Source organism: Neoarius graeffei, chromosome 12 (assembly GCF_027579695.1).
Source record: "Neoarius graeffei isolate fNeoGra1 chromosome 12, fNeoGra1.pri, whole genome shotgun sequence".
In the NCBI taxonomy this organism is placed as follows: domain Eukaryota; kingdom Metazoa; phylum Chordata; class Actinopteri; order Siluriformes; family Ariidae; genus Neoarius; species Neoarius graeffei.
This window is the reverse complement of record NC_083580.1, coordinates 75,924,925-75,948,520: the sequence shown is the minus strand read 5'-3', so window position 1 is coordinate 75,948,520 and position 23,596 is coordinate 75,924,925. Positions and strand designations below refer to the sequence as shown.

At 41.9% G+C, this 23,596-nt stretch overlaps 1 protein-coding gene across 1 annotated transcript in view; it reads right to left on the bottom strand.

The window, feature by feature from the left end:
- Nucleotides 1–1,218: 1,218 nt before the first annotated feature.
- pigs (phosphatidylinositol glycan anchor biosynthesis, class S) overlaps nucleotides 1,219–23,596 on the bottom strand; it is a 36,078-nt gene continuing 13,700 nt past the window's right edge. Inside the window, exons 5-12 of the mRNA XM_060936431.1 lie at nucleotides 23,471–23,562; nucleotides 20,645–20,882; nucleotides 11,291–11,433; nucleotides 11,079–11,193; nucleotides 10,714–10,859; nucleotides 10,534–10,634; nucleotides 10,238–10,448; nucleotides 1,219–3,316 (exon numbers count right to left, since the gene is read on the bottom strand). Coding sequence (XP_060792414.1) covers nucleotides 3,038–3,316; nucleotides 10,238–10,448; nucleotides 10,534–10,634; nucleotides 10,714–10,859; nucleotides 11,079–11,193; nucleotides 11,291–11,433; nucleotides 20,645–20,882; nucleotides 23,471–23,562 — 1,325 coding nt within the window. The 3' untranslated portion in view covers nucleotides 1,219–3,037. The remainder of the gene's footprint in view (nucleotides 3,317–10,237; nucleotides 10,449–10,533; nucleotides 10,635–10,713; nucleotides 10,860–11,078; nucleotides 11,194–11,290; nucleotides 11,434–20,644; nucleotides 20,883–23,470; nucleotides 23,563–23,596) is intronic.

The window sequence follows — 23,596 nt, the reverse complement described above, 5'->3', positions numbered from 1 at the left end:
CCAAAATAAAATGCAGACAAAAGACGAAATGCAGGTGCATTTTGTATAAGCACTTTAAATTACCCACTTAAGTCTCTTTTAAATGTCTTTCGAACTGCTATATTTATTTTTAAAGGTGCAATAGTCGATTTTTTTTCTCCATTTCTTACTCGTAGAAATGACCTGGAAGATATTTAGGACATGATTTAAGAAAAAATAAAATAAAATTTAAGCCATGAGTGTACCAAGTGGCTCAGAAAAGCTCACTTCCGGTTCAGAGCCACTTCCGGTCAAGAATGCTAGTTTGTGTTTGGATAGGCCTTCTGTCAATGATTTTACTCCAGGATCAGACTACAGCAATTCAGCCCAATTTCATCATGGCCGATAATATTCCAACGTCAGGCCTGAATATGAACGTTGGGAATGACGAACAGGCCGTGTAGTGGAACATAATCGAAGTATAGCTTTATAGTGACACCATGACTAAAAGTCGAGCATGTCAGAATGTTTTGTTTTTTCTATTTTGACATGGTCCTTCTGTAGCCACGATTGACAATTTATTGACCCTCCTCCATGCAAGAACGTGAATGATGATTGGTGTGGGTCAAACTTGTAGGGTCGCCAATCTCCCGCCCAAGGCACGGCAAGAACGTACGGCACTATAATTGGCTAATCTGACATGGTGACCATCATGAAAGACGAACAGTAGTCTGATCCCAGCATTGTAGACACGCTACAGGCCAGGGTTGAGCCTATGTCGGAAGTTCATGAACATGGATGAGAACTAGGGGGTCACAGCTAATCTTACATAATGTACCTTTAAAGAATTTGCATTCAAAAAAAGAAAACTATATGGATGGGATTTCTCATGCACAGTTTGGATATTTCATTAAACAAATCACTACTTAGATTTCTATATTTTTGTGTCACTGTTCCAGACACATTGTATCTCCATGCCAGCTTTACTTCACTGATGCTCATGGCATTATTCCATAGGTGTTGTTTCATAATATTAAAGCCTTCAAGTAATATTTTCACAGACCTTGGGTTCTGCTTGGAAAATAACAGAAAAAATACATTAATACACAAGTAATATCACAATTACAGAGAAAAAACAAAATACAAATTCCAGATTTTCACATCTGGAAACATCAATCAGATATTGAGCCCATAGACTACACTGGTTATAAATGTAATTTACAGCCTTTTTTCCTACATGTATAAAAAGTCTAAGATACATTTTCCAATAAAAGAAATTTAATCACGTAAACGCAACAAATTATTTTATAAAACAGATCTTGTTTTTACACCCTGCCTTCTAAGTGTTATTGGGGGGGGGGGGGGATACACACACTGGCCATTTTATTAGGAACATCCATACATCCACCTGCTGTCTTCTGCAGTTATCTAATCAGACAATCACAGCACAATGCATCAAATCATGCAGATACAAATCAAGAGCTTCAGTTAATGTTCAAACATCAGAATGGGAAAAATTGTGATTTCAAAGTCTGACTTTCTGTTGGTTTGAGCCAGATGGACTGGTTTGAGTATTTTAGAAACTGCTGATCTCCTGGGGTTCTTTTTCTCTCTCTCTCTCTCTCTCTCTCTCTCTCTCTCTCACACACACACATCTCTAGAGTTTACATAGAATGGTGTGAAAAACGGGGGCGCCGTGCCGTGGGTCCGGGGACCCGGGTTCGGTTCCGACCCGAGGTCGTTTCCCGATCCCTCCCCGTCTCTCTCTCCAGCTCGTTTCCTGTCTCTCCGCTGTCCTATCCAATAGAGGTAAAGGAAGCCCCAAAAAAAAATCTTAAAAAAAAAAAAAAAAATGGTGTGAAAAACAAAACACATTGAGTGAGCGACAGTTGTGTGTGTGGCGCGTGGTGTGGGGGGAAACAAACAAACAAAAAAAACCTTGTTGATAAGAGAGAGGTCAGAGGAAAATGGCCAGGGGTGGGTTTCCCAAAAGCCTCTTAATGCTAAGAGCATCTTAACTAGGAGAGAGAGAGTGCTCATTGTGATGCTCGCTCTACCATTTAACAATGATCTTTGTGCTGCAATGCTTTTGAGAAACCCACCCAGATTGGTTTGAGCTGCCAGAAAAGATACAGTAACTCATAGCAACTCTTTACAACCGTGGTGAGCAGAAAAGCATCTCAGCATGCAACAGCAGAAGACCACATTAGGTTCCACTCCTGCCAGTCAAGAACAAGTTCCTATTAAAGTGGCTGGTGAGTGCAAGTAGCTTGCAAAAAAAAAAAAAAAACCTTCTCTCTCATATACTATAAATATTAAATATATCTCAGCTGTTTGGACAACGTATCTCACTTGTTTCAACAAACGAACCACTTTCTGCAACCATCGACTACAGTGAACAAAGGAAAGCGGCAAGTTTGAGATGTTTCTAAACGTGTATCTGCTGAGAAAAAGAACCACTGATGTACTGAAAAAATCAGGAGATGGAAACGAGGATTATGAAGTGAGCAATGTTCATACAAAATGAGGACAAAAAGGCTCATTCCAGATACTGATACTGTGAATCAGATCATTGGTGCACATCAGTATGACTGGTTTCCCATGCAACCTTTGAGAAGTAGTATTAATATCACTTTTCCAATATATACAAACATTTTAAGCTAGCTGCAGGTCTTTTGTGAGGTTCTTGAGATGTAGCTAGGCTGTAAATTGTGCTGAACCCTGACAAACCTGGTTTGTTGAAAAGGAAGTAACTAGTGATAAATGTCATCGATTCTGCGACAAACACAAAAGTTTTTAAAATGCATGAATGGGCCACATGAACACTGATATGACACTCCTGTCCTCTCCGGACCCCCCAAAAAACACCTGAAAACGCAAATATTTAGATCAGAAGGTGAATTTTAAAGTCGTTTTGCTTTCTAGCCTTTAAACGGAAAATACAGTCCTTGTATCGGACTATAAATATCTCCATAACAGTGTTATATCTTTCGTAACGACTTACAGTGTAATGAAAAATCAGTGCATAGAAACAACATCCACAGGCGCCAACAAATACCGCGTGTGTATTTGTGTTCCCTCAGTCCGTTTTGGCCAGCTTGTCAGCACGTTTCTGTCTAATCTCGTTGACAATCTTTAGCAGCGAGAGCACAATGGGAACACACATGGGCAAGAAGAGAGGGATGTAAATGGCAAACTTCTGGTCGTCAGGAAAGTATAAAAGATGCAAAAGAGAGGGGTCGAAAAACGCTTTCTCAGAAGCCAGTATGGCCTCCCGACTGTACTGCAGGGCAAAGGCCAAGTTCCCGGCCTCCAGCTCAGCCACGGCAGCCTGGACCGACGTCACCGCACTGGACACCTACAACAGGAAGACAAAATATCGCAAATTTTGTCTCCGATGTCTTCTCCATTACACCAGTAGAAACAAACAAAAATGTAATTACCATATTTGGAACAAATTTCAAATATACATCATGTTGTTAAAGAAAGTAACATTTATGGTCTTGGTCTCCTTTTTGAGATAAAAATAGATGACTGCTTTGTGGATATACAGTATAGCCAAGTGCAGAATTACATGAGGAAGGAAACAACAGAACATGCTGTTACAGGAAAATAATTAATGACGTGGTCATTATTTTCCACTAACAGCACATCTCAGGGGTTTCAAGTGGTTCTTTTATACCGCAGCAATTTGCCATTGATTAACCCTGTGTCCGAAATCGCTCCCTACTCACTGTATTGGGCGCTATAGAGGGCTACCGCATGACGTCACCGCGCCGCGAGATTTTGTTAGGCGCCATATTGGAAGACCAAGTACATGCACTCACAATATAAAACAAAGCACGAGCGAGAGTAAAGTGACACGATGGATGATAATTCGGGTTATGTGAGTACATTACCAGCTGCAGAAAGGCCACGGTATGTGGAGAAACTGGCTGTGATTGATGAGTTTGACCCATATAAGACAAGACTCGCGGCAAGGGAGAATGGAAACATAAGGAGGACCGGACACCAATTCTGCCATCTGTTTGCTACCCAGACATTGTAAACTATTTATTGTTTACACCCAGTGCCTACACTGCTGATGACTTGAAAGCCTACAAAGGGCTACAGGCTTACAATTACCGTATTTTCCGGACTATATGTCGCTCCGGAGTTTAAGTCGCATCAGCCAAAAAATGCATTATGAAGACGAAAAAAACATATATACGTCGCACCGGACTATAAGGCCGAATCCCATTTCACCCCTTGGACCAACCCCTTGGCCCTTCCCCTCCATTTTGCGCGTTCACGTGAAGGGGTAGGGGTATCCCAATCCCAGTTAACGCGGAGGGGTAGGGGAAGGGGGAGGGCTTCTGTACCCCTCCAAACGGAGATTTTCCTGGAGCAGACTCCGAACGAAGGGGTTTGAGTGATTTCCCACAATGCCATGCGGATTTCAGCGAGATTTCATGCGGATTTCAGAAAGATGGCGGTTCCCGCGGCAAAAGATTGTCATAAATGTATTTTCTCCATTATTTACGTGTTTTAAGTTGTTATCCAGAGGAAACACGCCGCTTGATTCGCTTTCGAGCTGAGAATGAGCAGCGATTTCTGAAATCCAAGCTGCTGCTAAAAAGCTTTGGGAGTGAGTATTGTTTTCGGTTGCTTGACTGCGTACGTTTTGTTCTGTTATTCTCGCTTTTATTGTTTACATGAGTGTTCTGACACCTCATTCTGTCGGATGTGGTGCCAAAGATATCCCATTCAGTGGTGTTAGTTAACAAATCACACCCTGCCAGCAGAGATTTCTGGCTCTGACTGTAGCGGCTGGTCGCAGCCAATGACGCATTTGGTTGCGTTTTGCTAACGTAAACGCTGACGGAGGTACGCGATGACGTATGCGATCGTTGAAGGGGTATCCCAATACGTAAGGGTTGAATTTCAAGCCCTATCCCTTGTAGCTCAGTTTCAAGGGGAAGGGCCAAGGGGAAGGGCCAAGGGGAAGGGGGAGGGGTAGAAATTAGAATTGGGCCTAAGTCGCACTTTTTTGAAGGGTTATTCTATCCATAGAATCTGTGATTCTATCTGATAAGCGGCGCGCGGTTACTGCGCGACTGCATTGTTTATTTAATAAACGAACAGCTGAGCAGTGATAACGCGCCCTTTGCCCTGCAAGTAGCCTAGTCTGATTATTTTAAATATCTACTACTATCTTTAATACTATCACTATCATTATTACTAATAGCCTATATTATTATTATAACTAATATTAGTAGCCTATTACTGATGCATTAATCAGTTTGCTTTTAGAATATTTTTACCGGTAGGGCTTATTATCGCCCCATGGCTCTTTCATCTGTGTTATTAAAGCTGTAGTCATCATCGAGGAGTGTCATTCTTCATTTTTGTCGAATTTTATTTCATCAAATCAGAGGTCAAGTAGGCTATAGGTATATCATCTCCAAAGACAGGTACGGTAGTAAAAACAACCGTCTAGTGAAAAAAAACAACAACAACCGCTTTTAAATCCCCTACTTAAATCCTTAAAATGAGTCATTTAACTCATGTCTTGTGTGATCTGATCTCCAATGGTGAAATAAACCGGTTGTGATGAGTACAGTCTGTTATTTTAGAAGATAAATGTAATATATAATTTAATATATAGACTAATAAAAATTAATATTTTATAATATAATATCACGACATTACTGTCTGTAACTGTTTGTCACTAAAGCGTTTTCTAAGATCATAATGTCTGATATTATTTTTTATTTTTTTTTACACACACAATAAGCGCATGTGCGTAAAGTTATAGTAAACCATCCCCCGCCTTTTTTTTTTTTTTGAGTCGCCGGACCCACCCACCTCCTGCGTTCTGGGACCTCCCACTTCATAAATTAAGCACTGCCTAAAATCACTACATAACTTATTTAAATAACTATAGGCCTATCATTAATAATAAAACACAGGTCAATCAAGTTTATCAAGCTGATGATTTCACTCCAAATCAGCAAATCCATTGAATTCCTCATCCTCGGTGTCGCTTCTGAACAACTCTGCCTCCAGCGGCAGATGAAGCGCCGTTTCCTCTTCTTCTGCGTGGCTGTCGTCAGACTCAGCATCAGCTCCAGTTATTCCGCGGTGAAAAAAAACCCAAAAAAAAACATATATACGTCGCACCGGAGTATAAGTCGCATGGCCAGCCGAACCATGAAAAAAAGTGCGACTTATAGTCCGAAAAATACGGTATGTTGTTAGTGGCTTGGTTCGTGATATTACAGCTGTTATTAAGAATAACCTACACATAGTTATGGCCAAGGTAATCTTGTTGATATTTATCTTTTAATAATATATCTTTTCAGTTGAAAAATTAATACTTTTTGTTCCTATTAAGGCAGGGGTTCTCAACCTTTTGCAACCTGGGCCCCACCAAAGCTGGTTCATTGCAGTTGGGGGCCCCTCTTCTCGCCCCGCCCTCATCCCCCCCCCCAAACACACTCACCCGCAGTGACGCCACCCGACCTACAGCACCTTATATTGACAGATAGATAGATAGATAGATAGATAGATAGATAGATAGATAGATAGATAGATAGATAGATAGCCCTGGGCTAGATTATTATTATTATTATTATTAGTAGTAGTAGTAGTAGTAGTAGCAGTAGCAGCAGTAGTAGCATTATCCATTCCATAGAAATACATAGGCCTATTATCATTATTAGGCTATTGTTATAATTGGCAGTAGCACCACATTTCTAATCTGCTTTCGGGCATTATTATAATTATAATTATTATAATTATTATAATTATTGTTATTATTATGGCCTATTATCATTACTAAGCTGTTGGCAGTAGTACAAGACTTATGTTCTTTCAGGCATTATTATTATTATTAGGCCTATTATTATTATTATTATTATTATTGCTGTTGTTGGTTGTTGATATTATTATTATTATTATTATTATTATGCTATTATTATTAATAGGCATTATTATTATTATTATTATTATTATTAGTGTTTTTATTAGGTATTTTATTAGGCTTATCATTAGCTGGCTATTGATATCATTGGGAATTGGGACCAGGCGTGAATTTAGGTTTTACTTTTTACTGTGCCTTTGTGATCTGCATTTGCGTTAATGCGAGACCTGAGCCTGCTTTGCCTTACAAAGATCCTCGATTCTTGGCGAAATGTTTGACAAGCACAGTCTCAAGTCATCCTCAATTTGCGCACGATTGCGATATTTCGTTTTGAGCGCAGTCATTTTTGAAAATCCTGCCTCACACAAGTAGGTCGATGCGAATGGGATGAGCAGTTTCAAGGCTACGTCACACAGTTGCGGGTACTCCTGCATCAGTGCTGCCCAGAATGTCGAAAGAGGGCATGAGGTGAAGACTGCCTTAAATCTACTGTCACTCTTCAGCTCAATAAGCTGTTCCTGCATGTCAACTGGAAGTTCGTCAGCAGTACACACAAATGGATCTCGAACCCACGCAAAAGAGCGATAATCCTCTGTGAAGTATGCCGCAAACTGTTTTCTCATTACCGACAGGTGCTCTGACGCTGCTTGAAAGACAGATGAGAAATCGTGGGAAGTGCCTGCATTACTGATAAAGTCTGCAAGGCTTGGGAACATATCACAGTTCCCCCGACTGATGCGGCTACACACACAAGATTTTATGATAGATTGATGATAGATTTTATAATAGTATTGATTTGTATGTAATAGTCCAATGTCCTGCATTTTGACATGGGTAAATGTGTTGCATCTGCTTAGCTACTATAGCCTGTTAGCCCCAGATTTTTTTTTTCCTCCATACATGAAGCCTACTCGCGACCCCCCTGGAGTACCTCCGCGCCCCACCAGGGGGGCGCGCCCCCCCGGTTGAGAACCACTGTATTAAGGTATCCATAATTTAGGTTAATTTATCCAAATTATACATATGTATTTATGATATATGCCTACACAACAACTATGCTTTATTTATATAATAGGAGGGAGAGCAAGCCCCAAACCATCCTAAATTATTATTATTATTAAATTGTAGAAGTCTGGGAGGCTTGCTCCTCATACAGTTATCAACTTGGGGCCAATTTAGCATGTTTTAAATCTGAATTTCTTGCGTTTGCTTACCTCAAAGTGTCCGCAGATCATGCACAGACTTATCCATTATATCCACAGTTTTTTGCCAAGTCTCACACAGGTTTCTTTCAAGTCTACTGTTGGGCCAATAAATCATCAATAAAACAGCTCAGATTTGTTTGTTTAAGTCGTTTGCCACTCCACTTTATTCTCGTGGGTTCACATACCGCTGCCGTTATTTCCCCTAATCACGAGTTTGTTGGTCTTCCAAAATGGCGCAGGGTCCGTTTACTTTCGGTTTCAGGTGACGTCAGTGAAATCCCTCTATATAGTGAGGACGCCATTTTGTAGCGCTGTCCGAAACCTTAGTGAGGATTATTTACACCCTATATAGTGCACTCAAAAGTATCCCACAATGCATCACGAAAAGTAGTGTACAACCGATGGTCACTAACCAAAGCAATATATCCCATCATGCACTACGGTCACGCTGAAAGGAATCAAATTAAAAGTCTCAAATGTGATTTAATAAAAGGCAGCGGCAAAGAAGAAAGTATTCAGCCTTGATTTAAAAGAACTGAAAGATGCAGTTACTTTGTATCGATTAATGCGGGAAATGCGCCCAGTATAATATGGATTTATCACAAAAACACATGCATGTATTTATTATTTTGAAAACCCATCAGCCGACTGATCTGGCACGGTTTAATTGTGCGACAGTAATGATGTAAATACCAGCGCGACGGACTAGTGTCCGAAAGCGGATTTTTTTTTCTTTTTCATTTTACCAATGAGCTCACTACATAGTCCTCTATATAGTAATTCCCTATATAGGGAGTAGTGAACGAGTGAGCGATTCTGGACACGGTACTTTTTTTTTTTTTAATTTACTAAGGAACAAGACATACTATCTGCTTGTTAAATCTGACGTCAGCAGCCATTTCTGGGTCCAAATGCTTGCTTGCCAACGTAGAGACATTGCCACTAGATTTCTCATCTCATCTCATTATCTCTAGCCGCTCCATCCTTCTACAGGGTCGCAGGCAAGCTGGAGCCTATCCCAGCTGACTACGGGCGAAAGGCGGGGTACACCCTGGACAAGTCGCCAGGTCATCACAGGGCTGACACATAGACACAGACAACCATTCACACTCACATTCACACCTACGGTCAATTTAGAGTCACCAGTTAACCTAACCTGCATGTCTTTGGACTGTGGGGGAAACCGGAGCACCCGGAGGAAACCCACGCGGACACGGGGAGAACATGCAAACTCCGCACAGAAAGGCCCTCGCCGGCCACGGGGCTCGAACCCGGACCTTCTTGCTGTGAGGCGACGGCGCTAACCGCTACACCACCGTGCCGCCCGCCACTAGATTTAACAACCTTAATTTAAATAAATAAATAAAAAGCCTAGCGACAAATCTAGCATGTTTTCAGCGCACATTAGTAATTGTCTTGAACTCAATATGGTTCTCCAGCTCACATCACAGCCGCCGTTATACAAGATTAGAAAGCAGGTTCGCTTGACTGATCGTGTAAGGCCCTGCAGTTGTGACCGACCATCCTTTGTCCCGCCCACGAGCAACCGCCGGCGACCACCCTTTGTCCCACCCACAACCACCCATAATCAACCACTGAACCACTCTTTGTCCCACCTTCTTGCCTCTATTATTTGTTTTAAACTTTCTTTTTAGAGATATATTACAGAAGTACTACTAAAAGTGACTAAACGTTTTCCTTTATGATAACTGCATTGACTTTGAACTCGGATCTATTCCAACAACGAGGATTGCAACACCGCGGCATGCTGAGAAGACGAGGCTTGGACCTGGAAACGCAGTAGTTGCATCACGTCCTAATAACCAGGTTATTTATCAGTTTCTACTGACGCTTAAAGTTGTAAAATACGAGTTAATTCCTGTTACACTATAAACAGCTCCAGTGTACCCAATCACTCCTTCACCAGACTCTTTTTACTAAGCCGAGAAACTGCACCAAGAAACTGTGCCAGAAAGCATAACAAGCTGTTCGTTCTCTCCGGTGAGGGGAAAACTTACTGACTGTACAAAGCATCTTTATTATGCCTCAAGAAAATGATAGTAAACCAGATTTATTCTCAAAGCCTACTTCAAAATCAGGATTCCGGCTTCGAACTGTTGTTCGTATTGAGGAGTGATGAAGCCGTGCTGTGAGCCGTGAGCTCCCTCACCTGCTCGGCGATGTTGTCATTTATAACGATGTTGCTGATCTGGTCGAGGAGCTGAGTGAGCGAGGTGATGGTGGTCGTAGCAGTAGCCACGTTCTCTACACTGCGACTCCACAGCAGCCGATCCAGCTCCCAGTCGGCCAATCCCGCGCTGCCTGGGCTCTGCAGAACGAAACCGGGAGGAGGTTGGGTCTTCTGTACTCCCAATAACAGCCTGAGAGAAAGACAGAACTGGGTGTCGAAAAGCTGCACGCTGGATAGTCGTGCAAAACGTAAAAACCGTACACTTCAAGACGGACCTCAACTGTGCCAAGAAGACGCCCATTACTTTGGCCATGTCGATGTTGATATCGACAGGAAATTCCACCTCGGGTCCGTACAGCTCATTCACATTGTACACCTGAAAACAGATATAAAGGAAAACACATTAACCGATTAAAGAAAACATGCACAGTGATGGAGAAGAAAACAGACTGTACCATTATCCCTCCCCAGCGGGGGCTGTGGAAGGCGTTCGAAGGCACTTCCTTCTTCCTGTGGTCTTTGATGAAGAGTGGAGAGTGATGGGCTTCGGGTACATACAGCAGGAAGTTCAGCACCGGGTATGAAGACGCAGCATTGGAGCCTAGGCAAGAGAACACAGCATGAAGTCCCTCATGACATCATCGTTCCATTTTAATTCCAGCAAACTACTGAACGCACGAAGGACGGGTTCTTCTTGCTGGATGCAAATACATTTGAGGTCATGTTAAGCTGTTTAAAAAAAAAAAAAAAAAAAAAAAAAATCACCCGTGTTTGTCTAATCTACGATTAGTTTAATACACGTTCTAGAAAACGTCCAAACCTAGTCTGGCCTCCACAGGATTGATGACGTGTGCCAGGCTGGCTGCGTTGAGAGTGTACGCTGAGACGGTGTTGTCAAAACGAGGATTGACACCCAACACTGCGTAGTACAGGATCTGACGGGAAGAAACGGGTTCGTATTTGTACAACGCAACAGCTAGTAGAAACTGCAGAAAGAAAGATTTATATTTACACACACAATGAACGAAGTACCTGCGAGTCCACGGAGAAGTTTGCTATCGGGGTCAGTTTGTTCAGAAGAGGCTGGATGTAGCTATGAACCGCTCCCTCGATGTCCCAGTGCAGCCTGTGGGACTTTGGGTCAGGGTTCAAGAGGCTGAACGTGATTTCATAACCTGAGGGGCAGGAAAAAGAAATAATACACGTCAGAAGAAAAATCAGTTAATCATCCATTACTGTTTCACAATTCTTGATTCTGATTGGTCAAGATTGCTTTATTGTCATTGTAGAAGAGACACAACAAAATTCAGTGCACTGCCTTACGAAACGGTCCTCAGATAGATATAGATAAATAAAAGATACAAGATTTACAACCATGAAAGATGTACAGACAAAGGTTTACAAGTTTACAAAGATAAAATATGTAATACCGGATATGTACACTACCGTTCAAAAGTTTGGGGTCACTTTGAAATGTCCTTATTTTTGAAAGAAAAGCACTGTTCTTTTCAATGAAGATCACTTTAAACTAATCAGAAATCCACTCTATACATTGCTAATGTGGTAAATGACTATTCTAGCTGCAAATGTCTGGTTTTTGGTGCAATATCTCCATAGGTGTATAGAGGCCCATTTCCAGCAACTCTCCCTCCAGTGTTCTAATGGTACAATGTGTTTGCTCATTGCCTCAGAAGGCTAATGGATGATTAGAAAACCCTTGTACAATCATGTTAGCACAGCTGAAAACAGTTGAGCTCTTTAGAGAAGCTATAAAACTGACCTTCCTTTGAGCAGATTGCGTTTCTGGAGCATCACATTTGTGGGGTCGATTAAATGCTCAAAATGGCCAGAAAAATGTCTCGACTATATTTTCTATTCATTTTACAACTTATGGTGGTAAATAAAAGTGTGACTTTTCATGGAAAACACAAAATTGTCTGGGTGACCCCAAACTTTTGAACGGTAGTGTATATAAGGAATAAAACTTGGAATGGTGTGCTGTTATAAGGGATACAAATACAAAAGACTTCATTGGATTCCCAGACAGGATCTTCAAATCCAATTTACAATATAACGAAGAAGAAAAAAAAAAAGTCTATATAAAAATCTCATCTCATCTCATTATCTCTAGCTGCTTTATCCTGTTCTACAGGGTCGCAGGCAAGCTGGAGCCTATCCCAGCTGACTACGGGCGAAAGGCGGGGTACACCCTGGACAAGTCGCCAGGTCATCACAGGGCTGACACATAGACACAGACAACCATTCACACTCACATTCACACCTACGGTCAATTTAGAGTCACCAGTTAACCTAACCTGCATGTCTTTGGACTGTGGGGGAAACCGGAGCACCCGGAGGAAACCCACGTGGACACGGGGAGAACATGCAAACTCCACACAGAAAGGCCCTCGCCGGCCGCTGGGCTCGAACCCAGGACCTTCTTGCTGTGAGGCTAAGCAACTCATAAATCAATAATAATAAACCTAAAGGTAACTATGATTATTGGTTAAAATATTGCCATAAATTCCAATATGCAAATATTAACTCGTGAGCCGATCACTGAGCAAGTGGTGTCTCAGCCGGTGCTTAAAACAGGCCACTATTGAGGTATTTCACCTGACGTCACAGGGTCATGTGACGCCCCGGTGTCCGCCATTTTGGACGGCAAGCTAGCTAATGTCAACAACAGTAGCTAGTATGTTACTGTAGCAATGTTTACGTTCAGTCATTTGGATGACTTAAAACCTTTCAGTCTCAAGTTTTTCCTTTACTGGATTTACTAGCTCGCCGGCCAGCGAGCCCCGGAGCGCTAGCTAGCTAGCCGGCCAGCGAGCCCCGGAGCGCTAGCTAGCTAGCCGGCCAGCGAGCCCCGGAGCGCTAGCTAGCTAGCTGGCCAGCGAGCCCCGGAGCGCTAGCTAGCTAGCCGGCCAGCGAGCCCCGGAGCACTAGCTAGCTAGCGCCAGCCAGTCCCGGAGCGCGCTCAGTAAACTAGTAAATACAGTAAAGGAAAAACTTATAACGGGCCATGTCTCAACAGACTAAGAAGTTATTTCAATGACATTTAATAACATTTTGTTTATCCTGAGGACCGAAAGTAAATGAAAATGTGAACAAATCTTAGCTGTCAGTGAACACAGGTAAGCGTCGTTCTCTAAGCCTGCTAACCTCAATTTTTGCAAATACCTCTCCCTCTGCTCGCCCTGTAAATGCCCTACGTCGCTGGATAGTGAAGGTGTTTTCTGCATCTCGCTCCTTTTTCTTTTATGTTTTTCGTTTGTCGCCTTCCTCGCATTCAAACTGATTCGAGCCGTGCCGTCCAAAATGGCAGCATCACATGACTTGGTCACGTGAGTGAAATACCTCAATAGAGCAACTCTATCTCATCAGGCAACGAGTTCCAGATTTTTACACCTCTGTAAGAAAACGAGTTCTAAGCTAGAGCAGTCCTGCACTTAGCGAGGTGCAACGAGTCCCTTTTTCTGGCATCGTAGTCGTGAGTTTGCGATCTCTCATTGAACATGTTGCACAAATAGCTGGGTGCTAATCCATTAAGGCACTTGTGCATTTGCACACCATCTCTGAGACGAAGACAATCCAATACAGGAAGAAGTTTTAACTGTTTCAGTCTAAACGTGGTCAGATTTCCGCCTTCCTGAAAGAATGCGGGCAGCAAAGTTCTCACTCACTCAGGGCGGCCTCAGCCGAGTCACACGCCTGGAAGACCAGTCCTCATGGTCAGCCATGCAGGACTCCAGCTCGGACGTGGTCGCTGCACAAACATCCTTCTTTAGAAGGTTGATGAATGTTGTTGGTGGGCGGCCCGGGTTCCTGTGTCCATGGGTAGGCTCCCAGAGTAGTAGCTCCCCAGCAGGTAGTTCTTTATGGCGGAAACAGTGGCCGGCGAGTCCCAGCCTCCTCCAGGCCACTTTGTCCGAGATTCTGGGGAGCGTTCCGTATAGATCTTCATTTGGAACGAAGCTCTGCCAGCTGATGTTAAGTGCTGTTCGCAGCATACGAGTGTAGGCACCATCGAGTGACTTTTCAAGGGTCGATGTCAGAGACCAACACTCGCACCCGTAGAGTAGAACTGACTCTACTGTCTTCACGAAGAGCCTGATCTTTAGATCCCGGGAGACACTTGACTTCCAGATTGTACTTAAGTCACTGAGCACTTTCCAGGCAAGGGCTTTCCTGACTTTTAGATCTTGTTCAGTCGAGTTGACCCAAGAGCCAAGATATTTAAAATCTTTGACCTCCTCGATAGCATTCCCCTCACTGGTTACCAGTGGACCAGAAGCAGAAGATGGCAAATTACAAATGATGACTTTGGTCTTCCTGTCATTTAGGACTAGGCCAATGCGATTGCATTCTTTCTCGACGCTAAACAGCAGCCTCTGAGCCTGATCGAAGTCACTGGATAGGAGAGCAATGTCATCGGCAAAGTCCAGGTCTGTTATGGTCTTTTCAGGGTTTCTGCGTGACCGTCTTGGTGTTATTGTGAAGCAAAGTTCTGGACTAATTGAAGTTTGGAGATATTATGCTTACTGGTACCAGCCCATATGGAGGAACAGTAAAACAGCTTGGAAAATACGAGTGAATTGATTACGGTGTCCAAGATCACACCTAGGACCTTCACAGAGTCTTCTACGTTCAATTCTTCTCCAAGGAAAGTCATTACAGGAACTGAAACTTGATTCAGCATTTTGCTTGATCCAAAAACGCAAAATTTGGTCTTCTCTGGGTTAACGAGTAGGCGGTTAGATCATCAACGATGGGGTAGTATTAAATGGTCTATAGCGAAGCTGAATATTTTCCCAGAACATCCCAAAGTGTTTTATTCCTCCTACACCACACCTGTCCGATGACTGCAATGTTCCATTTATTTGTTGTGCTTTTTAAAAACGTTTATAGCTACATTTACTGTTGTCGAAGGGACGTTAGTAATCCAATATACCAGTATATATCCAATATAATTTCAACCAGAGGCTCTGGTTGAAATTATGGATTCTACTATTTTGTGAGGGGCGCAGCACGATTCCAGTCACCTCAGAGAATCCATAATTCCCAGTGCCTGGTATATCTGATTTATATCCCTCATCAAAAACTTCCAAACTAAATGTGTTAACTTTCATCTAGGAGATTGAATCTCAGTATAAACTCACTGGAGGCAGCCACGTTTTTTTACATCGGCGCGATCTTCGATCTGAGCATATGCAATGCATCATGCTATCGCTTTTTTTTTAACATTTAATTAATTTTACCATGCTATCGCCTGCCTCGCCAGGTATGATCATGATACGTAGATCTACACACACAGAAATGCTCGCAGAGCCACAGCCGTAACTTGAGTCAGTTACTAAACAGTTATTTTTGTATTTGAAAATGAGACCAAGCAGGACATAAAAACAAACAAGTGTTACCAGGCAAAACAAACCTCGCCCGGTAGCGCTTATGATGAATATGAAGGAAGATATCGTGAAAAAATAAGTACCCTATGGGTCCATGTAGCTACTGCTTATAAATAAAATCGTTTTCTGATCCCGTGTCCATACAGTAAATATAGCATGCATATATATATATATATATATATATATATATATATATATATATATATATATATAGAGAGAGAGAGAGAGAGAGAGAGAGAGAGAATATATATGAGAGAGAGAGAGAGCACGTGTGTGTATATATATATATATATATATATATATATATATATATAGAGAGAGAGAGAGAGAGAGAGAGAGAGAGAGAGAGAGAGAGAGAGAGAGAATATATATGAGAGAGAGCGTGTATATATATATATATATATATATATATATATATATATAGAGAGAGAGAGAGAGAGAGAGAGAGAGAATAAAATATATATATATATATATACACACACACACACACACAGAGAGAGAGAGAGCTATACAGAGAGAGAGCATATATGAGAGCGTGTATGTATATATATATATATATATATATATATATATATATATATATATATATATATAGAGAGAGAGAGAGAGAGAGAGAGAGAGAGAGAGAGCATATGAGAGAGAATATATATATATATATATATATATATATATATATATATATACACACACACACACACACACACACACATACAGAGAGAGAGAGAGCGCATATATCATATATATAGCATATATATTTATATATATATTTACTTTATGATGCAGCAGCCACAAAAATGAAGCTTAATCCAAAAACAAACAATTAAAAAAAAAAAAAAATCACAGAAGTAAAAAAATATACCAAGTGTCTGTACTTTTTATTATTCTATTCTTACAGTTTTCGAAACTGAAACCTCCGAGCCGAGGCTGACATACACACGCTGTCACCATGACCCAAACTCTTATTTCCCGGAAATGGCCCGACGCTAGAGCTCAGTGGAACGCACTTTCCCTCTGTAATAAGCATAAACATGTCTGAAAGCGATTTCTTTAGTCTCGTCCATTTATTCTGAATGGCGAACCGAATTGTATACACTCACCGGCCATTTTAACCGGAACACGCGTATGCGCAGTGCGTGATCGTTACACTCTTACAGCACGATGACGTAGTGGCTAGCGCCTCTATACGAGGCAGTAGCCACAACAAAATGATTGACATTTTTGGTAACCTTAACTGGATGACTCTCAAAATGTTGGAGGTTCTATTTGAGACCGATGCCCATCTATCCTTAAAGTTTCATGAAGATTGATCCAGCCGTTTTCCCGTTAACAAAAACAATACCTCGCCCCACTTGCTCCATAGCAGGCAAGGTAATTACTGACTCACAAAGCTGTTAAAACTATTGATTCGTGTGGTTAGTTGAAAATCCCCATGGCTGAAATGTTAACGTTTTTGTTTCGATTGTATTAAGGACTCCTATTTTTGTCTTTTATTGTACAAAAAAAAAAAAAAGACTCTAGTCAGCCGTATAGCTTGAAACTGTGACGTCAGTTAATGGTATATCCAGGATATACCACGACTGACTCACACCATATCCTTTTTTTTTTTTGACGTCATGAGAGACATTGCTTCAATCAATGATGGAACTATTTTATGTCACATGAGCCATCCTTATCCGGGAATTTTTTGATGAGAGATATAATTCCTGTTATCACGTACATTACAGCAGCTGTAAACCCTCGTTCCTTCACTAGTCTCTTTTCAAAGTTAACAAGACAAAAATCTAGCCTCAATGAGGCTGTAGCTCATACCGGCCAAGACGCCCATAAAATCGTAAATATGACGGGAGGCGCCGCCATCTTCACAACTTTTATGCACGCCTACCTGGGGAACACTATGCGAGTTTGATCACAATCCAATCAATCTTGTAGGAGGAGTAACGATTTTTGTAAATTGTGGCTGGACGACGACGACGGACGGACGACGCTATGATTGGATAAGGGCCGGATGAGCTAAAATCCTGTATCTTTTCATGTTACAGAGAAACCAAAAAGCGCAAACTCATTCTTGTTCTGAAGACTTTTCCATGGACAAAAACCTCCTGACTGTTACAAAGCACTGACCCTGGAGACTCCGCCCATAATTGTTAAACAAACATTATCTCCTTAGGCCAAACAAAATAATGTGTGTTTCCTGTTTCCTGGGTTTTCAAAATAGGGTAGGTAGGGAAAAAAAATTTGTTTATCCCAAAAGTTTACGACAAATTTTCTAGGGTAGGTAGGAAAAAGTGAGAAGTTTCCTTTGAAAACTTTTTTTGCAAAATACTCATTAAATGTTTGCAACTGATCCCAGAATGTCAGGACTGTGTGATTTGTTGTAGGAAACAATGTTGTAGTTACTCTATACATCTTCATTTGGAAATATTTTTAATTGTTGTGAATATCTTTTGCATTGCAATAGGCTGATTTGACAAGCAAACATTTCTGTCCACTGTGTCGCTTTTTGTTCCGAGGCGAACCTCCATTTTATAGGCACCCGAAGAATCGATGAAATATACTGCGCATGTTCAAGCAGTCATTTACATCCGACCCTTCAAGGCATGAACACAAGGGTGGCCAGTTTTTCTACTTAAAAATCTAAGATAATCATCATCATTGTAACACTAGCAAGAATACGCAGCATTGTTCAGCTATGTATTCGATTGCATCGAACGGTGACCCCTGTCTAGAAATGCCTACGAAATTTGGCTTTGCTGCGACCTTCGGTGTCCGAGTTATAAACGTTTAAAGGTGGGCTGGAGCCATGGATCAAATCAAAACTTAAGTCGCTGAGCAGCGCTTGCACGGTGGCGAATGACTGGCCGAGGCACCGTCCTACCAGGCCGTGCCCGTGCTGGTTTGAAAGGGCTGGGGTAGAGGGAGGTGCGTGTTGGTTGTCAATTTACTCCTGACGGGCCTCGTGTCTTTCGGCAAATACCGAGTGGTTTATATGACACGCCCTAGCAGTTCTCGTTTGACTCGCCAGGTAGGGTCGGGCGCGAGAAATAGTTTGTTTATAAATAAACAAGTTGAAAGTCATAAACAGTTGAAGGGTCACAGTGTTTTTACAGGGTTGGTCGGGTAACCGGAAACACATATTTTGTTTGGCCTTACAGAAAGCTTCACCAGATCACATTACTTAAATTATACAGTGGTGCTTGAAAGTTTGTGAACCCTTTAGAATTTTCTATATTTCTGCATAAATATGACCTAAAACATCATCAGATTTTCACACAAGTCCTAAAAGTAGATAAAGAGAACCCAGTTAAACACATGAGACAAAAATATTATACTTGGTCATTTATTTATTGAGGAAAATGATCCAATATTACATATCTGTGAGTGGCAAAAGTATGTGAACCTCTAGGATTAGCAGTTAATTTGAAGGTGAAATTAGAGTCAGGTGTTTTCAATCAATGGGATGACAATCAGGTGTGAGTGGGCACCCTGTTTTATTTAAAGAACAGGGATCTATCAAAGTCTGATCTTCACAACACATGTTTGTGGAAGTGTATCATGGCACGAACAAAGGAGATTTCTGAGGACCTCAGAAAAAGCATTGTTGATGCTCATCAGGCTGGAAAAGGTTACAAAACCAGCTCTAAAGAGTTTGGACTCCACCAATACACAGTCAGATAGATTGTGTACAAATGGAGGAAATTCAAGACCATTGTTACCCTCCCCAGGAGTGGTCGACCAACAAAGATCACTCCAAGAGCAAGGCGTGTAATAGTCGATGAGGTCATAAAGGACCCCAGGGTAACTTCTAAGCAACTGAAGGCCTCTCTCACATTGGCGAATGTTAATGTTCATGAGTCCACCATCAGGAGAACACTGAACAACAATGGTGTGCATGGCAGGGTTGCAAGGAGAAAGCTGCTGCACTCCAAAAAGAACATTGCTGCTCGTCTGCAGTTTGCTAAAGATCACGTGGACAAGCCAGAAGGCTATTGGAAAAATGTTTTGTGGATGGATAAGACCAAAATAGAACTTTCTGGTTTCAATTAGAAGCGTTACTTTTGGAGAAAGGAAAACACTGCATTCCAGCATAAGAACCTTATCCCATCTGGGAAACATGGTGGTGGTAGTATCATGGTTTGGGCCTGTTTTGCTGCATCTGGGCCAGGACGGCTTGCCATCATTGATGGAACAATGAATTCTGAATTACACCAGCGAATTCAAAAGGAAAATGTCAGGACATCTGTCCATGAACTGAATCTCAAGAGAAGGTGGGTCATGCACCAAGACAACGACCCTAAGCACACAAGTCGTTCTACCAAAGAATGGTTAAAGAAGAATAAAGTTAATGTTTTGGAATGGCCAAGTCAAAGTCCTGACCTTAATCCAATGGAAATGTTGTGGAAGGACCTGAAGCGAGCAGTTCATGTGAGGAAACCCACCAACATCCCAGAGTTGAAGCTTTTCTGTACGGAGGAACGGGCTAAAATTCCTCCAAGCCGGTGTGCAGGACTGATCAACAGTTACCAGAAATGTTTAGTTGCAGTTATTGCTGCACAAGGGGATCATACCAGATACTGAAAGCAAAGGTTCACATACTTTTGCCACTCACAGATATGTAATATCGGATCATTTTCCTCAATAAATAAATGACCAAGTATAATATTTTTCTCTCATTTGTTTAACTGGGTTCTCTTTATCTACTTTTAGGACTTGTGTGAAAATCTGATCATGTTTTAGGTCATATTTATGCAGAAATATAGAAAATTTTAAAGGGTTCACAAACTTTCAAGCACCACTGTATGTAGATCCACCACGAGTTCCTGTGCAAGTTGTTACTATGGAAACTATATACAGTAATCTGGTATAATTTTCTTCAGCTTTAGGGTTGTAAATTCATCACACCACACTGCCACTGATTATTTTCCTAGATCAGCACATCCCCAAGTCTTTTATTCCTTCAGCTAAAGAGCTAATATCAGACCTGGACTGGACTTGATGGCCCTCATGCTGTCGACCAGGCTCTCCTTGCTGACCTGGCTGATGCGGATGCGGTCGCTCAGAGCGCCCATGATTTCCTGGTGGCTGAAGGACATGGTGTCGATCACCTGGTTGACCTGAGGCTCCAGAGCGGAAAGCACCTCCTTCAGACTCCCGGCAAGAGGAAGCGGAGCGGCACGTAGCAGGGCAGTGCGCCACTGACCCACGTATACTTTCACATCCTTTGTACAGACACAGAACCGACGGTTATCATTCTTAATATCAATAACAAACCGTAGCTCATGATTTACATCAGAGGGTTCGAGTTCAGTATCCATGAGCCGAGCATAATATATCAATCAATCAATCAATCAATCAATATAATGTAGGACTTCAAAACTCAAAAACCACACTCAGAGCTGTTTTTTTTTTTTACCCTTAAGTCATTAGCAAGGTCAAAAGGAAAAAATAGTTTCCTGAGAGGAGGAGACAGAGAAGATATTATCAAGATAAGAAAAGAAGCCATGGCAGTAAAAATGTAAGAATATACAATACTGTGCAAAAGTCTCAACCCCCCTTCCTTTCCCCCCTCCCCATACAAACTTTATAAGATTTCTATTTTATGACTTTGACATTGGGCGGCACGGTGGTGTAGTGGTTAGCGCTGTTGCCTCACAGCAAGAAGGTCCGGGTTCGAGCCCCGTGGCCAGCGAGGGCCTTTCTGTGTGGAGTTTGCATGTTCTCCCCGTGTCCGCGTGGGTTTCCTCCGGTTTCCCCGGTTTCCCCCACAGTCCAAAGACATGCAGGTTAGGTTAACTGGTGACTCTAAATTGAGCGTAGGTGTGAATGTGAGTGTGAATGGTTGTCTGTGTCTATGTGTCAGCCCTGTGATGACCTGGCGACTTGTCCAGGGTGTACCCCGCCTTTCGCCCGTAGTCAGCTGGGATAGGCTCCAGCTTGCCTGCGACCCTGTAGGACAGGATAAAGCGGCTAGAGATAATTAATGGATGGACGGACTTTGACATTATCAAGTCAAAACATGACAAAAACATTCTAGAGTTCCAAATATTCATTCCCCCCCCAGCACAAAATTAAATGTTACAGGAGAAAAAAAAATTATAATATGTCTGAGCAGCATATTCCATAAGGAAACACTTTTCAGAAAAAAAAAAAAAAAAAAACACATAATGAAGGCTGCTGGGTTTTGGTGCAAAATGAAGAAGCGAGTCTGACAGTCAAAGTGTCCAGAAGAACTGTGGCTGGTTCTGTAAGATGCTCAGTAAAACCTACAGATCATTTCCTTATCAAACTGCACTCACTGGACCCGAGTGTTGTAAATTTTTTTTTTAAGCAAAGGGTCGTCTCACACCAAATACTGATTTTGTTTCATTTATTATTTGTCAAGCCGAGAACCCTTTATCTGTCTCACGTCCACTTAAGCACAGACTTAAGCACACAGTGAAATTTAACTTCTGCATTTAACCCATCTGAAGCAGTGAACACACACATGCACATACCGTACAAGTGAGCACACACATACCGTACATACCCAGAGCAGTGGGCAGCTATAGCCTCGGTCACAACCGGCCGAACGTGCTCCTACGGCCGGTCTACGTGCAAAAAACGCATGGAGGGCGCGCATGTGACGTGCTGATTTTCGAGCTGTAGACTGGCCACAGAGGTTCTTTGTCATGCCAAACAAACTCTACGGGCGCTTACGTTTTTTTCAGGTTGCAAGACAAACTTACGGCCAACATGCGTCTTTCTCCACGAACAAAAAAAACCCAAAACGCAGCGATTTGGGAAACGCCAAAAATCTTACGGCCAAAAAATCGTACGTCCGGTTGTGACCTAGGCTTAAGCTACAGCACCTGGGGAGCAGTTGTGGGTTAGGGTGCCTTGCTCAAGGGCACTTCAGCCCAAGGCTGCCCCATGTTAACCTAACCACGTCTTTGAACTGGGGGGGAAACCGGAGCACCTGGAGAACATGCAAACTCCATACAGAAAGGCCCCGTCGGCCACTGGGCTCAAACCCAGAACCTTCTCGCTGTGAGGCGACAGTGCTAACCACTACACCACTCTGCCGCCCATTATGGCTTCCTGCTTACTGTTCATAGTATTTTATTTTTTTAAAATGTTGAAACATTACCATACATCTAAAAAACACTTTCAAATCAGTCATTTTTATAATAACGTCACAGAAAGATGTAGCAACGTAAATATTTCTTTACTGTTTGTGAATAATCTTAGCTAATACTAAAAGGGAAAGGACTCTGGACTTTTTTCCCCTCCGTCAATATAAAACTGAATGAACATAAAACATATGTTCTCCAATAAGAGCCTGGATTTAAATCTAGAGAATCTTAATCTGTAGAATGGTATTGAACAGATAACCTTCCTTTGACATTTCTATACCCATTTGACTTTTTTTTTTTCCATCCAGTGTTACTGTACGGTTTCTGTGTCCGTCTTTTTTTTTATACATCTTGTATTTATTCATCAACACATACATTAATTCATATCAGCACAATGTTTTATTGTTTATTATCATTATAGTGTAATATTTGTATTAACACGTTTTAGCATTTCGGGGTTAGAAAGCCATCGGGACGCAAGTCTTGTTCCTTTCATCGTTCACATTTCATTTGTTCGTAATTCATATTCTTCTTCTTTTTTTCCTCTTTCTTTGTATTGTGTAAATATGCAAACCCAAACTAAACTAAATGCAGTTCTAATAATAAGTTAAAGAATGAATTAGTGATGCTGTTTATCCCAAAGTGTCAGTGTGGCATTTTCAGACTGACACCGCAAGTGTGTGTACGAATCTTACAGCTGGCAGCAAGGTGGAGGACTCGGGGACGACGTACACCACGACAGAGCCACACGCACTCTCACTGAGCATGTGCAGAGCACGATCTGCCTCTGTGTAAAAACAAACAGTAAATCTTGGCTTTTT